The sequence below is a fragment of the Pseudorasbora parva genome, chromosome 15 (assembly GCF_024679245.1).
Source record: "Pseudorasbora parva isolate DD20220531a chromosome 15, ASM2467924v1, whole genome shotgun sequence".
Taxonomy (NCBI): domain Eukaryota; kingdom Metazoa; phylum Chordata; class Actinopteri; order Cypriniformes; family Gobionidae; genus Pseudorasbora; species Pseudorasbora parva.
Genome location: NC_090186.1, coordinates 3,450,119 through 3,465,657, shown reverse-complemented (window position 1 = coordinate 3,465,657; position 15,539 = coordinate 3,450,119). Strand labels below are relative to the sequence as shown.

The 15,539-nt window shown below is 37.7% G+C and overlaps 1 protein-coding gene across 5 annotated transcripts in view; it reads right to left on the bottom strand.

Moving 5' to 3' along the window:
- The window catches only part of myo6a (myosin VIa), an 82,032-nt gene that overhangs the window by 18,569 nt on the left and 47,924 nt on the right, over nt 1-15,539 (bottom strand). For all 5 annotated transcript variants that reach the window (XM_067416734.1, XM_067416735.1, XM_067416736.1 and 2 more), the window contains exons 13-27: nt 14,621-14,778; nt 14,063-14,154; nt 13,085-13,157; nt 12,870-12,997; nt 12,661-12,756; nt 11,621-11,791; nt 11,131-11,169; nt 10,247-10,340; nt 9,482-9,612; nt 9,297-9,374; nt 9,076-9,205; nt 7,224-7,314; nt 3,452-3,602; nt 3,156-3,364; nt 1,564-1,642 (exon numbers count right to left, since the gene is read on the bottom strand). In XM_067416734.1, coding sequence (XP_067272835.1) covers nt 1,564-1,642; nt 3,156-3,364; nt 3,452-3,602; nt 7,224-7,314; nt 9,076-9,205; nt 9,297-9,374; nt 9,482-9,612; nt 10,247-10,340; nt 11,131-11,169; nt 11,621-11,791; nt 12,661-12,756; nt 12,870-12,997; nt 13,085-13,157; nt 14,063-14,154; nt 14,621-14,778 — 1,720 coding nt within the window. The remainder of the gene's footprint in view (nt 1-1,563; nt 1,643-3,155; nt 3,365-3,451; nt 3,603-7,223; nt 7,315-9,075; nt 9,206-9,296; nt 9,375-9,481; nt 9,613-10,246; nt 10,341-11,130; nt 11,170-11,620; nt 11,792-12,660; nt 12,757-12,869; nt 12,998-13,084; nt 13,158-14,062; nt 14,155-14,620; nt 14,779-15,539) is intronic.

Here is a 15,539-nt window from a genome sequence, read left to right as displayed (position 1 = left end):
TATTTTTAACCAGTTCATTGCTAACATCAGCTATCAGGTTATTTTATCAGTGCTATCGTTATTCTGTATATTGTACGACATCACTAGCGTAAGGCAAACAAATTATAATGCAATTAAAATATTAATCTCATGTTATCCGTCATAGAACACGGATTTATGTTATAAGGTAAACAATACTTTTTCATCATTGACGCGAGGAAAACTATCCTAGACATCGTTCTAGTGTTATGCTCAGCACACCATGATATAATTAGCCAAGCAACAATAAAACTTCCAATATACACAAATAGGCTGAATTAATATTAACGTTACCTGTCGAGAAGAAAGCAGGCAACGCCAGCGTTCTTTTTAAAATCGTTGCTCCTCATGAGCTCTTTCCATCTTGGAAAGGCCACTCCAATATTTACTTTTGTCTTGTTGATTTGCCTGTCGCGTTGCCGTCTTAATTCTCTTTTCCGCTTTCCTGGCGACTCTGATACATATCCCGCAATGTTACTAGGTCCCCGACCCGGGTCGAATTCGGTAATCAATGCCGGGACGTGGTTGCTTTCACACAGAAGGCGACCCGGCAATGCTCCGGGAATATTGCGGGTCCGACGTGCAGTGTGAAAGGGGCTTAAGAGTGATCCTCCATCATCATATAGCAGCCTCAAGCAATCCTCCTCTTCACATTCGACACGGTGCCATCGAGTGTAAAAACGCGAAAAGCGAAGCTTAAATTTACGGGTATGTCCCTCTTTGGCAAATGTACTTTCAAGATGGAGGAGCAACATGGCGACCGCCATCCGAACCCTCAACACTTATGTATTTTCAATGGTATATTATAAAATTACGAGAATGCATTATTACTTGAAAGAAGTAAATATACATTAATGAGCACATATATTTTTGAAAGAACTAAGTGATTTTAGCTAAGAATAAACTAAAGTTACACAGTGTAGCTTTAATAAGTAACTAAGAAATACAATTAGTTACTTTTTAAGGGAGTAATGCAATAATGTAATGCATTACTTTTCAAAGCAACTTTCCCCAACACTGCCCATAATGCAATGGGCATGTTGCCATCTGACTCCACTCCCATCTGTCTGTAATGAATAACTTAGCAGCAAAGTCAAACATCATCTTACTTGAGTAGGACATACTTCTTAACCAACTTTTAGTCATAATGATGTCGACTTGTATTGTTGAATTCAATGTTAGCAGGTGTGCGATGCAATTTAATTAGTATGATATTATAGACATAAAACGATGCAATTTTCAGTGATAACCCTACTCTTACAATAACTGTTCTGTTAATAACCCTCTGCTGATCCGGGGATACAAAAATGCGGAAGTATGATCTGTAGTTTTCATGAAAGACCTGGAGCTGTTAGAAGTCTTTTTGCTGACAAATAAATGTAAATTTCTCTGTCCAGGTAACTCAGTAAATGAGTAAACACTGTTCATTTACAAAACAAAGTGGGTAGAAAATTGGCAAAGTAACACAAAGTAACATGTTTTAGACCCTGCTACAGGGAGGACGAAATGTGGAAGAAATAATGTGGAGTATAACGCTGAGGTCACCTGCAGTCTCTTCTCCTCCTCCTCTCTTTTCTTACGCTCCTCCTCTTCATGTTTTCTCTTCAACTCCATCTCCGCTTTCCTAAATCAGACAGACAGATACAAGCTTCAGCTAAGCCTGAGACAAGAAGGATTTTCAATAATGAAACAGAAGTACGGACATATCCATCCATATTGCGACATATTAAATATCACGAGTAGCAGTGCGATATAAACATCAGCACGGCTGTGATTCGGTCATAGGTAATAATCACCGATATGTAAGGGATCATGTAAACCCAGCCGATTGATATCGCAGAATAAACCCCAAAGCGAAGCTCACAGAGCCGTGTAATAAACAGCCATATCACACGGGTACAAGCGTGATATTGCATTTATACAACAGTTCGATGGCACAAGTGTGTAAATAAATAAGAAACAACAACGGAGTGTCTTTAAAAACTTTCTTTAGTGCAGAACTACTTCCTCCAGCCACGGATTGAGATCTCGTGTTAAGGGTTTAACAGTCGAGCCCAAGCCTCTGTTTCTGATTCTGAAACATCACTTTAGATCAGGAAACGCTGATTCGCTTCAGTGAAGATTATTGTGTTATGAGAGAGAGATCGACTAAACGAGTGTGTTACCTGCGTCTGATATAGCATTCATTCTTCAGCTCGATGTTCATATTATATCCATTATAAAAATCAAAATGAAATAAATAAATAAATAAAGAATTCAGTAAAACAACAATTTAAATGTACCAGTTTATTCTGAAATAATTAAATAATTCAAGAATTAAATTAAATATAAATTAAATAAATGTATCTATTTTGTAAAATTACATGAAAACATTTATTGTTTCATATATTTCCCAACTACCTCTTCCACACAAACTATTGTTATGTTTAAAAATACATTTTTTCATTATTAAAAGTGCTTTTTCAAAAAGCTGTTTTTCATAATAATATGTTGCATTTGCGAACATGACACCTTTTCACAAATGCCAATCAACAGACAATGGGCGGAGTTTCGAGAAGATTCAAGAAGTTGTATAACTGAGTATAATGAAGGGAAGGTACTCGAGTCTATCCATCTTAGGGTTAAAGTAGACTGATTGATCGGAGAAGTCCAGTACGCATCACCAAAAAGAAGTCGTTTCACTGGAAGATCATGACGACATTTTGATTATAAATGAGGTAAATTTAAAAAAATGAAATGCATAGATGCCTTGCTATAAAATCTTACATTTAGAAAATGGACGGGGTAAAATTTTATTTCATGCCAACTTCAATTAAAATCAGATTTTTTTTACCCCATTAGCCAATTTAAGAGGGCATTTTTATTAAGTCTTAAAGGTACATAAAAAAAAACAGAAAACAGCTTTGATCTGACAGCTACTGTGGACAGGTTTTCACTGAATAGCAACTTCATAAGATTTTGAGTCTGTTCTTCAGCTATCTTATGAATTTTTATGACCGTTTAGTGGTCCTCATTCCTAACTGTTATTATAGAGAAAATACAGAATATATGCTGTGCCGGGCCAGTGAGCAGTTTTGCATTTGTCAAAAGTGTTTGGATGAAGGTGAATAAATTACGTCTGTGTTTTGTGTACTCACAGGCGTCTATCCTCTTCCTCTTGTTTGCGCTTCTGATCCTCTTCTTCACGCCTCTTCCTCTCCCTTTCCATCTCCTCTTGGATGCGTCTCAGGCGCTCCATCTCCTCCTCCTCCTGCTTCTTCTTCTGCATGGTGCTGAGCAGCTCCTGCGAGCGCGTGACCAAAGCCTGATGCTCATGGTCGATCTCGATGCGGCTCATTACAGTGCTCTGGAGTGGAGAGGAGAGACACAGTACAGGATTAGGCTCTTTATCTGCAGGACATGTTGAAGATAGCTCCTTTTCTCTGACACACACCTTTATCTTGAGTATGTGGGCGTTGATGGAGGAATCTAGTTCCTGCATGTGCTTGCTCATTTCCTGTTTTCCTTCCTTGAGTCCAGACACCACCTGATTTAACTTCTCCATACTTTTCTTCAGGTTACGCGCCTTCACCAGCCCATCGATCCTAACACACACACACACACACACGCACAATTACATAAATTCTGGCAAATGTTTAATGCAGCTGTGAGTAATTTCACAAGATGAAAATAGCAACACTTCTTAACAATCTGCTATTTCCACATGAGCTGAAATCAGGGTTCGTACACCTTTTCAAAGGTCAAATTCAAGCACTTTTCAAGCACTTTCAAGGTCAATTTTAATGATTTTTCCAGCACCTAACACCGCTGTAAATTACATACCAATACATTGTCAAAATTATTATTTAGTACACTTTATCATCACATTTAAAAGATAATAATACTATAAACGGCCAAAATCGTGTTTCGTAAAGCAGCAGGATCAGATATTTAACCAAATCACAAGTTTTATTTATTTTAAATGTATCACTGTCTAAGTAGACTGTGCTTACTATCTAACCTGCCTTTGGGGTAATTGTAAAAACAATTAGCCTAAACAAAATCACTCGACGGGTTCACTTAACTTTCAATTAATTTATTGAACATTTTAAAAATGAAAACATTCGTCTTTGAGGTAGACAGACAGTCAATCACATGTACCTCATTGACCTTTTCTATTTTTAATTAATTTCTTTTTTGTGTGTGTATGTCTATTAAAAGTCTAGGCAATCAAGTATTTCTTCTGAAGAGATCACTTTATATGATAAAGCTTAAGCTTTTTTTTCATAATCATTGATCAATTACCATTACAATTATCTCACAAATATGCTTATAGTGCGTGGTCTACAATGGGGTAATTGTGTTGCAGTAGCTTACATACAGCACAAGAAAGCTTGACTTCAAATGGTAAAAAGAAGAGAAAACAGTAATAAAATAAGAACAAATAAGCAAAAACAATAGCACAAATAAATCAGGTAGGCCTAGGTCTAACTGTATTCAGGTGAGACACTGAATTAAAAAAAATAAACAAGTTATTAAATTTAAAATAACATTGGATTTTTATTGTAAAATTAAATACATATTAATCTGTTAAAGTTACACAAGATAATCAGTAAAGAGCAGCAGGGGATCTTTTGTCTTTTTGTAGTTTGAATAACTGCTGCCCCTTTAAGACCTGACGCGAGTGTGGAATCAAAACACTGTTCCTGTTACTCATTCTTCTGAACCGTTTACGGCTGTATTTACGTTAATACACACCCAGATGAACAGTGTAACATTTTTTGTGTGTATTTGACCATTAATTAGCTGGGAAAAGGAGCTATTTTTTATTTTATTTACTTGTCAGAGGTCGGCTTTATAACGGTATGTGCTCACTTCAGATATGAGCGCAAAATCTGCAGGAATTTGTAGAATTATGTGTCTAATCCCGTGCGAAATTCAGACCGATCGAAAAATACATCAATATTTTTGACAGCACTAAGTTACTTGCAGGGGCGTAGCCATCTTTTCAGAAGTGAGGGGGACAGAATTTTTGTTTTGTTTTTTGGGACCAATATAATTTATCACATCTCTTGCTTTTAATTGTGCAAGATATCAAATACACTGCTGAACAATAACCACTAATTAATATCAATAATATTATTCTCCTATTTTTTGTGCCATTTTATAATTGGTTTATATACTAGCCTACAAACACTTGTGCATTAACACTCCATAGATTTTATGCAATGTAAAAATATATATATATTCTAATGTAAACCAGCTGTTCTCTGTGTGAATATATAGTAAAGTGTGATTTATTCCTGTGATCAATTTCCTGTGAATTTATTATCATTACTCCAGTCTTCAGTGTCACATGATCCTTCACTAATCATTCTCAGATGAGGATCTGATGATCAACACACATTTATGATTATTATCAGTTGTGCTGCCCATGGTGATGCTTAATTTTTGTGGAAACCATCTAAAGATTTGTGGTAAAATTAAAAAAGAGAGAAATTAATACTTTTATTGATCAGACATGCATTAAATTGATCACAAGTGATATTTTTAATATTGCAAAAGATGATAATATATTTAATGAATGCAAATAAATGCTATCCTTTGAACTTTCTATTCATTAAAGAATCCTGAAAAATAACATGTAGGCTATCATGGTTTCCACAACATTTTTAAGCAGCACATCTGTTTTCAACACAGATAATAATCATAAATGTTTCTTGATTATGAAATCCTCATATGAGAATGATTAGTGAAGGATCATGTGACACTGAAGACTGGAGTAATGATAAATTCAGCTTTGATCACAGGAATAAATCACTATATATTCACATAGAAAAAAAGCTGTTTTAATTTGTAATAATATTTCAAAATATTACAGTTTGAACTATTTTTGATTACATAAATGCAGCCTTGGTGATCAGAAGATACTAAACATTAAAAGCTGCATTATTCATATGATAGCCTATACTTTATTGTCATCAATAGCCTACATTGAGATGGCTTGAAAAACACACATAAAGCATATATATTGTCGCAATCGTCTAATTGTCGTCGTCACGTTTCATCATCATAACGAGTGTTTTCCTTCAGCTGCAGCTCCAGCGTGACTGGATATTACGAATCCACTTTTGGACGTGAGAGAGCGCCTCCTCATATTTAGATGCGAATAAAATGACAGGTCATGCATAGATTATTTTTTGTCTCTGAATTTAAATCTTGATGTATTCACATTGGTTTCTATGTAAATACATTTGACCGTGACCTCAAGAAGCGTGCAATCAACCGAGATTAGAGAGAGCTGTTTTTAGCGTCCCTGTTAACTTGCCCGCCACCAGCGCAGGTAACGCCGGTTCGGATCCCGCTCGGAGCGGGTCGACTAGCATCGGTGAGACCCAGTAAAAGTGCGGGGGACGAAAATACATTTTATTAAAAGTGAGGGGGACACGTCCCCCGCATAATCTACGCCCATGGTTACTTGTATGATCATCTGACACTATTTTTATGCACTGACTGAGCTAATGTTTGTAGGTTTTAATTTGTGGCTACGTTCACTGCCTATTCCACAAATGAACATGCCATAACGGACATGCTAATCTTACATTATCACATTATACATATACTCTGTCACTAATGCGAATCCCTAGCTAGCAGTTAATAGCGCAAATAGGCGCTAATGTGTAACTTAGGCTTTAGTAAACTACTTTAGTTAGCTTACTTGAAAGTCTATGACTTAGCCTACCTTTCATGTGACTCGAAAGAGCAGACTCGCCCATAGTGAAAAGCTGCATGTATTTTTGCAAACTTTACAGGAGGCACTTCGTGGGGTTTGTGTCCGTTTGATCCAAAATTCGTATTTAGCATCTTTCAGCCAACGTTCATTGAAACGACAACATGGGGGCGGAGTCACACGGAAATAGACAGGCAGATCGCGAGCACAGCAGGTTTCATTTTAGGCTCTCCAACATTTTATTTCTACATTTAATAAACAAACTATTTAGTCAGATAGGTATTTGTTGTAAAAGAAATAGTTACAATTTCAAGCATTTTTAAGCACTTTATCCAAAATTCAAGCACTTTTCAAACCTTGAAAACACAACATCAAAATTCAAGCACTTTCAAGGATTTCAAGCACCCGTACGAACCCTGTGAAATGATTTGCTGTAGTAACTCGACAGCATGACCACTATCTTCTGTTGATATAAATGAGTGAAGGTGCCGCCCACCGTGGTTTGTGTTTCCTCCTGCACAGCCACATGCGAACGGTCTTCTGCATCTTGATACAAGCTGTGGCTCGATACAGCATCTTGTTTTTCACTGTCAAAGCAAGAATTAACAGTTGAGGGTTAGTTCATTCAGTTATCTAATTATGTGTTGCTTTTAATTATTCTTGGGCTAATTTCTATTATTCTATTATTATTTTTATGTATATTTTTAAAAGCAGCCAACAAGAGTACTGCATACAAAGGAACTTCTTCAATAGCGTTTAAAAATCATCCCAAGATCTGCATCTGATGAAGTCAAATGAAAGTCCAGAGTGTGCAGAGATTAAATCTAAACAAAGCGTGGGAGATTTTTACCCTTCTTTTTAATTTCCGCAGACTTGTCACCCTCTCTAGGTGTAACAGTTATATGTACTAAATAAATAAAGAGTTCATTGCACTCAAATATTACTGAAAGTTATGTGGACACAATGACTAAAAAATAACTCAAACTGAATGAGATATAGAACATTTCTAGTTCCCAGCATGATAATTGGATATAATTAAGTGATGATTGAGCATTAGTGATGAACACATGCTGTTAACAAGAATAACAGGATAGAATAACAGAAGGACAGAGAAACACAAGAACTACAACTGACTTCCAGCCACAGTCTTAGATGAAATCAACTGAAGATAAAAGAAGACATTAAATCTCTCAAGATCCCAGCAGAGGATAATTAAACAACTCCACAAACAGTATTACCAGATTCACTTATTACTAACCAGATTTACTTTATTTGTGACATACATCTACAGAGGTTTAGATGTTGATGTTTTATAGAAAATATTTGGTCACCATTATGGTGATCAGTTTTTGCTTTTGTAGGGCAGTTTGACTTTTGGCTTTTTATGTGAGTTTTTGGTCTTTGTAACAGTGTTAGCCAAAACACATAATTTGATGATTATATAGCTTTCAGCATTATATAGATAGGTGCTTTTCCAATGCATGGTATTGCTTGGTACGGCTCGGTACAGTTCATATAAATAGTACCAACTTGGGTGAGGTTCCAAGCATGCCGTAGTAATACTAAAATGTGACATGTAAACACTGCAGATCAGTGATTGGTCAGAGACAATCGTCACTACCAGCTACCACTAAGGTCACTACAATTATATGCTTTTGTGACAGTGATATAGCGATTGAGACCCTACATGTTGCCTACATGGTACCATGCATTGGAAAAGCACCATAACTTTATGATGCTGAAAACTATCTGATCGTCTTTATTTCTGGCTTCCTTTACATCAAATAATGTGTTTTGGTTAACACTGTTATAAAGACCACAAACTCACATAAAAAAACCAAGGAAACACTATTAATCACCATAATCGTGATCAAACATTTTCAATTAAACATCAACATCTAAACCTCTGTTAATTCTCAATAAGAACTTCTGTAGACGAATAACAGAAATAAAGTCAGTCGGGTTAGTAATGTGTGAAGCTGGTAATGCTGTTTGTGTAGTTTAATCCTCCTCTGCTGAGATCTTGAGAGATGTAATGTCTTCTTTTATGTTCAGTTGATTTCATCTCAGGCTGTGACTGAACTGTTTTTGTGTTTCTCTCTCCTTCAGTGATTCTGCTTGTTAACAGCAGGTGTTCATCACTTAATGAATCGCTTAATTTCTTGACTCCAATGTATATCTTCTTTTAGTGCACTCACCTGAAATAAGTTCAGAGTACTCTTTTAAACTTAATTGAATTGAGGTAATCCGTTTCCTCAAATTAAATGAGTTAGCTGAACTTGTTGGGTTTTGCAAAGTATATAAACGACAGGACTTAATCAAAGGGCAACCGTCATTTAGATACATACGTTTAATGACGGACAGGGCGCACCACTGCATCTTCTTCCAGCGGCTGCAGATGAGCCATTTATTGACACGCTTCACCAGCTCGGCCAGATGATCTGGATCTGACTTCATGATCTGATCAAACTCCGCAAACTGACACAAAAGATCATCAATCAGTCAATCATCCGCACAGGTCAAAGCTATTTGGGGGGCGGGGTACGGGTTATATAAAAATATACATCACCTTTCCAGGTCTGAAGAAAACTTTTGTCAAACCAAATTTATAATCATTTTCATTCAGACCGAGAGCTTTGAACAAAGCCTGATGAAAAAAACAAAAACAAAACGCTTTTAAAATGTGAACAATATAGAAGAGCGATATCCTGCACATGTATTTAATCTGTGTAACTGTCCTGATGTAACACACACCTTGCAGAAGAGTCGCGGGTCGAGTCGGGTCAGTTTGGCGGGCATGTACTGCTTGTACATGTTGTAGAGCTCGTGGAACGGCGCTCGTGACGGGAAGCCGCCCTGCATCAGATCCAGAACGGACACCATCCCTGAGCGGACAAACACAGGCACAGAAAGTGTGTGAGTGAGTGAATGTGTGTGTGAGTGTGTGAGAGATAGTGTGTTTGTTTTTGTGTGTGTGTGTGTGTGTGCGAGAGATAGTGTGTGTGTTTGTGTGTGTGTGAGTGAGTGAGAGAGATAGTGTGTGTGAGAGAGATAGTGTGTGTGTGTGTGTGTGTGTGAGAGAGATAGTGTGTGTGTGTATGTGTGTGTGTGCTTGTTTTTGTGACATATCAGGACACAAATGTGTATAATGACATGGGTATTATAGGAGAGGGTGAAATATGAGGACATTACCCATGTCCCCACTTTTCAAAAGGCTTATAAATCACACAGGAGGAGTTTTTTTGAGAAAGTAAAAATGCAGAATGTTTCCTGTGATGGGTAAGTTTAGGGCCTGTGTGTGTGTGTGTGTGTTTTGTGTGTGTGTGTGTGTGTGTGCGTGTGTGAATGTGTGTAAGTGTGTGTGAGTGTGTGTGTTGTGTCTGTTTGTGTGTGTGTGTGAAAGAATGTGTGTGTGTACTACTTTATATTACATTGTGATTCACAAAAACAAACGTGTGTGTCTGTCTGTCTGTGTGTGCATATGTGAGAGAGAGAGAGTGTATGTGTGTGTGTGTTAACCTGAGCACTGTAGTTGAGACAGAATCTGAGCTCCTTCAAAGTGATGGCTGACCATCTTCAGATTAGGCTTCACACAGCGGACAAAACTTGAACCCTGAAACACAGCAGCAGCACAATCATTACCATCTGGGAATCATAAAAACACATCATAACATCTGAGCTAGAATATGTCGTAATATATCGTCACCGTCACAGAAACCTTGTATGTCCAAAACGCTACTTTTGAGGAAGAAACACACACTATTTTTAATGATAATAATAATAATAATAAACACTGCATTGTCAAATTTGATACACTTGTATCTATAATGATGAGAAAAGCTACACTAAAACACTTCTCTTCACTGGTGGTGGTTGAGGAGAGACCCCTGACATGATTGTGAAGCGCTTTGGGTGTACAGTAGTACATATGAAAGCGCTATATAAATGTCTCATTCATTCATTCATTCATTCATTCATTCATTCATTCATTCATTCATTCATTCATTCATTCATTCATTCTCCACTCAAATACATAAAACATTAGCCTTTATACACAGTGTTTCTTGATTAAAGACCTGGTTGTTTGAATAAGTACAGCGTTTTCTTTATTTACCATTGCATTGCAAACAAGCAGAGACGCTTCAAACTGAGTGTGGCACAACAGAGGTGGGCGGAGTTATGATGTTTGACTGACAGTTTGATGAGCCAATGGAATTACGAGGTTAAGTCACAAACTCTTACTTTTCACTGGTTAAATATTTGCAAAACCCAGAGAGAGAAGTAAAGGGTGACCAAGAGTAATGATTTATGGAAAAAATGGAGATGCAAGGTTTCCACCAGACAGCGATGATAACATTAATGTAAAACTGAAAATCACAACAAATAAGGGCTTGATAACTCACAGTACTGTGCAGCTTTTCCAGAAGAATATTCAGTTGTGTCTGAGAGAGAAAGAAATGTATTAAAAAACAACTTCAGGGCATCAAATTTAAGACCTGCACAAATGAATAATTACATTAATACTGCATGTCCAATACAGAACAAACACACACACACAACCTCAAATTAAACCATGCATTTCAGATTCTTTTACTTAATTAAACAGGAAACCTGCATGTTTAAAATACTCAATATATACACACACTAATATATCAGACACAATAGAAGTGTCGAGTCCCTCAGGCTCATGTTTCGGCTGCTCAGAGTAAGCAACTAGTTGATAGTTAATAACTGAACCTTAAAGTAAAGTGTTACCATTATTTTTTATAAACATCAAAACAAGATGTGCAATCAAGAACAAATATTTGACAGAATTAGAAAAGAAGATTTAAGTGCTTAATTTGCGTGTATGGGGGTGTAAACGCTGTACCGTCTGCTGATTGTGGCTCTGACCTTGAATTTGTTGCCCACACTGATGAAGCTCAGTTTGCCGGCCTTCTGCTTCGTGTCTTTGGAGTGGTTGGACTTCTCGAAGAGCTCGCCGATGAATTTATCCTTCGACTCGCTCACCAGACATGCCAACGACATGTGAAGAGCATCGTTATTCTTCTCCACGAACTGAGTCTGAAAGATGAGGGAAGACGAGGTCTCAGGACTACACTTCAAAACACTGATCTAAGAAGAGGATCGCTTTCAGCTTCGCTTCAAACTGTTAGAGGGAAAACTATATCTACTAGGGCTGTTTTGCTGATTAAAATAACACAGAAATCGTGTGTGTTCGCATGTGAGTGTTTGAGTGAGTGTGTGTGTGTGTGTACGCGTATGTGCGTGCGTGAGTGAGTGACTGAGTGTGTGTGTGTGACTGAGTGTGTGTGTGTGACTGAGTGTGAGTTACTGAGTGTGTGATTGACTGAGTGTGTGAGTGAGTGTGTACGCGTGCGTGAGTGAGTGTGTGACTGAGTGAGTGAGTGTGTGTGTGTGTGTACGCGTGCGTGAGTGAGTGAGTGACAGAGTGAGTGACTGAGTGAGTGTGTACGCGTGCGTGAGTGAGTGTGTGGGGGGAGATTAAGTGTGTGTGTGTGTGTGTGTGTGAGTGAGTGTGTGACTGAGTGAGTGTGTGAGTGAGTGTGTGTGTGTGTACGTGTGCGTGAGTGAGTGTGTGTGTGTGTGTGTGTGTGTGTGTGTGAGAGAGAGAGTGAGTGAGTGAGTGTGTGAGTGAGTGAGTGAGTGTGTGTGTGTGTACGCGTGCGTGAGTGAGTGTGAGGGGGGGAGATTAAGTGTGTGTGTGTGTGTGAGTGAGTGTGCGTGTTTGAGCATGTGTGTGTGAGTATTTCAGTGAGTGTGTGTGTGTGAACGCGTATGTGCGTGCGTGAGTGTGTGTGACTGAGTGATTGTGTGCGTGTACACGTGCGTGAGTGAGTGAGTGTCTGAAAGAGTGAGTGTGTGTGTGTGTGTGAGTGAGTGTGCGTGTGTGAGCATGTGTGTGTGATTACCGTTTCATAGCAGACAGCTCCAGCGAAGTGTCTTATGATGAAGCCCTCGTCGTCTCTGACGTTCCTGTGCACCGCCAGCTTGGACTTCCTGGGAACCTGCGAGACATGCGATTGGACAGATAAAGCCACTAAACCTGCGAGACGTGTGATTGGACAGATAAAGCCACTAAACTGGAGCTGATGCTGAAGTGAGGGCTATTGCGACTCACGGTTAAGCGGAAGTGGTCCTTGTGTTTGCTGTGGACGGTTTCAGTAAAGTGCTGGTCACTGGGCTGAGGCAGACGGTTCTCTTCATCCAAGATATCCAAGATGCCAACTAACTTCGACTCGACCAAGTCTGAACAGAAGATGATACACACATTCAAGCTGCCAAAGTTTCAGCCTTCTGGTTTAGTGCGAACATCATGTTTAATGAGACACTGACCTATACAGTCCTGATTATCCACATAATGGACCTCATTGACTCCCAGACCTTCTTTCTGATACAGTTCCTGCTCCTGTTAACCAAACACACAACGACAGACATAACATCAGTCCAGCTCATGCTTTATAATGGCTCATTTCCCTGTACACAATGTTTTGGATGATACTGCAAAAAATGTGTATTATTGTGACATCAGAGCTGATTGTGCTGCTTCATATTCATAAGGTAGACAAAGTACACAACATTACATGAGTAAAAGTACTGCTGGTCAAACATTACTCCGTTACAAGTGAAAGTTGTAAAGACAGATTTTTACTTGAGTAAAAGTATAGACGTATTTGTTTTCAAAAGTACTTAAGTATCAAAAGTAAATTTCCCTTTTTATGTCAGCGCATTATTGTATTATAGTTGTATAAATGCACATTATGCCATCATGGTTTAAGCCAGTCAGTGATGCTCCATCTGACACACTAGCATACGACTAACTTAAACTCATTTAAATACTTGTAGAAAAGTTACGAAGCTCTTTATAAAGCTGCTGTCACTTTAAGGCCGAATGCACGGATCCAATACACTGATACACATCTGATATTCTCACACTGTTCACCTTCACTTTAATCTGTTTGAAATATTAGTTTACTTTATACATTTTTGTGTATTGCTTTATTGTGTTTAAATGTTCAGTTCTTTTTGAACTGTTAAAAGTTATTAAACCTGCTATAGTATGACAACGCCTTTTTTGCAACTTATTTCAATATTGTGATAATACCGTATACCGTGATAAAAAGCTTCAGCAATTAATCACAACATGAAAATTTGGTACAGAGACATGCCTATTCTAAAGAACAGCATTTATTTGAAATAGAAATGAGAAATTTTGCCAGATTATAAATGTCTTAATATACATCTTAATATACTTAATATACATCAGCAATTAAACTGATCAAAAGTGACAGTAAAGTGGGCCGGGTCACTCACCTCTTTGAGAATGCGCTCGTTGAAGAACTGCTGCAGTTTCTCATTACAGTAGTTGATGCAGAACTGCTCAAAGCTGTTGTGCTCGAAATACTCTGAGGAGGAGGAGAACAATTTAACAGGTATATTCTGATATTTGGAAAGCTATGCATGTAAACGCTGCAAAAAATGCTTTTCTTACTTAGCATTTTTAAGAAGCATTCTTACCAAACATCAAAAAATTCTTGAAACAAGAAGTATTTACTAGACAAGCAAAAGTAATTGTCTTGTTTTGGGGAAAAATAACTCAAAATTAGGAGAGTTTTTGCTCAAAATAAGCAAAATAATCTGCCAATGGGGTAAGAAAAATAATTTATCTTATTCTAAGCAAAACCTCTCTTAATTTTTAGTATTTCCCCCCCAAAACCAGACAATAATTTGTACTTGTCTAGTAAATGCTTCTTAATGTAAGATTTTTTTTTAAAGATATTTTGACTAGAAACAAGACAAAAATACTAAGTAAGAAAATTATTTTTGCAGTGAATGGAAAGTATTCCATTAGATATTGAGTATTCCTTGTACCAAAGCCGGCGATGTCCAGCACACCGATGAAGTGAGAAGAGGAGTCGAAGGGGAAGCACTGGTTGATCCTGGTGACCACATGATCAAAGAGACGGCTGTAGATGGCTTTAGCCAGAGCGTCACGTGCACTGCTGGCCTGCTCCACCTTCAGAGGAACCCTGCAGAGGACAACAAGTGCTCCATCTCACAAATACTCATAATCTTGAGTAATCGACACGTCACCCTCAATAAAGCCGTCTCTTGCGTGACACCCGAACTTTCGAGTATTCAGATCTAATATGATTTCTGACCTGTAAGGTTGCTAGAATAATAATCTCACTCTGTGTGTTAATAGGCCAGAGGAGAACTGCCCCTGTCAGTTATTAACTATCAACTAGTTGCTTTTTATCATGCATATTACTAGTATATTGTCTGTTTATTAGCACTTATAAAGCATATATTAATGCCTTATTCTGCATGAGCCTATTCTGCATCCCTTAATCCGACCCAATACCTAAACTTAAATGCTACAAAAACTACCTTACTAACTATTAATAAGCAGTAAATTAGGAGTTTATTGAGGCAAAAGTCATAGTTAATAGTGGATATGTGTTCACCATACTAAATTAAGTATGGTGAACACATACTTAATTTTTGGTGCTACCAAAATTAATTACTAAATGAACTGTATCAACTTCATCACTGATCTGCCCACATTGTCGCTATATGATAAATTGAAATGAGCTGATAACATCAGTGTTTTCTCTAGAACGACTGTACAGCCGAATCAAATTCTGTTGCAATATTGTCCATTTTAACACTGGGAAGCTGCTTTGAAACAATTGTGTTTGTAAAAGCACGATATAAATAAAGTTGACTTGACACATTATACACAATTAAACCCAATCCCGCTACCAGTGTTGCCACAGTTACTTTGAAA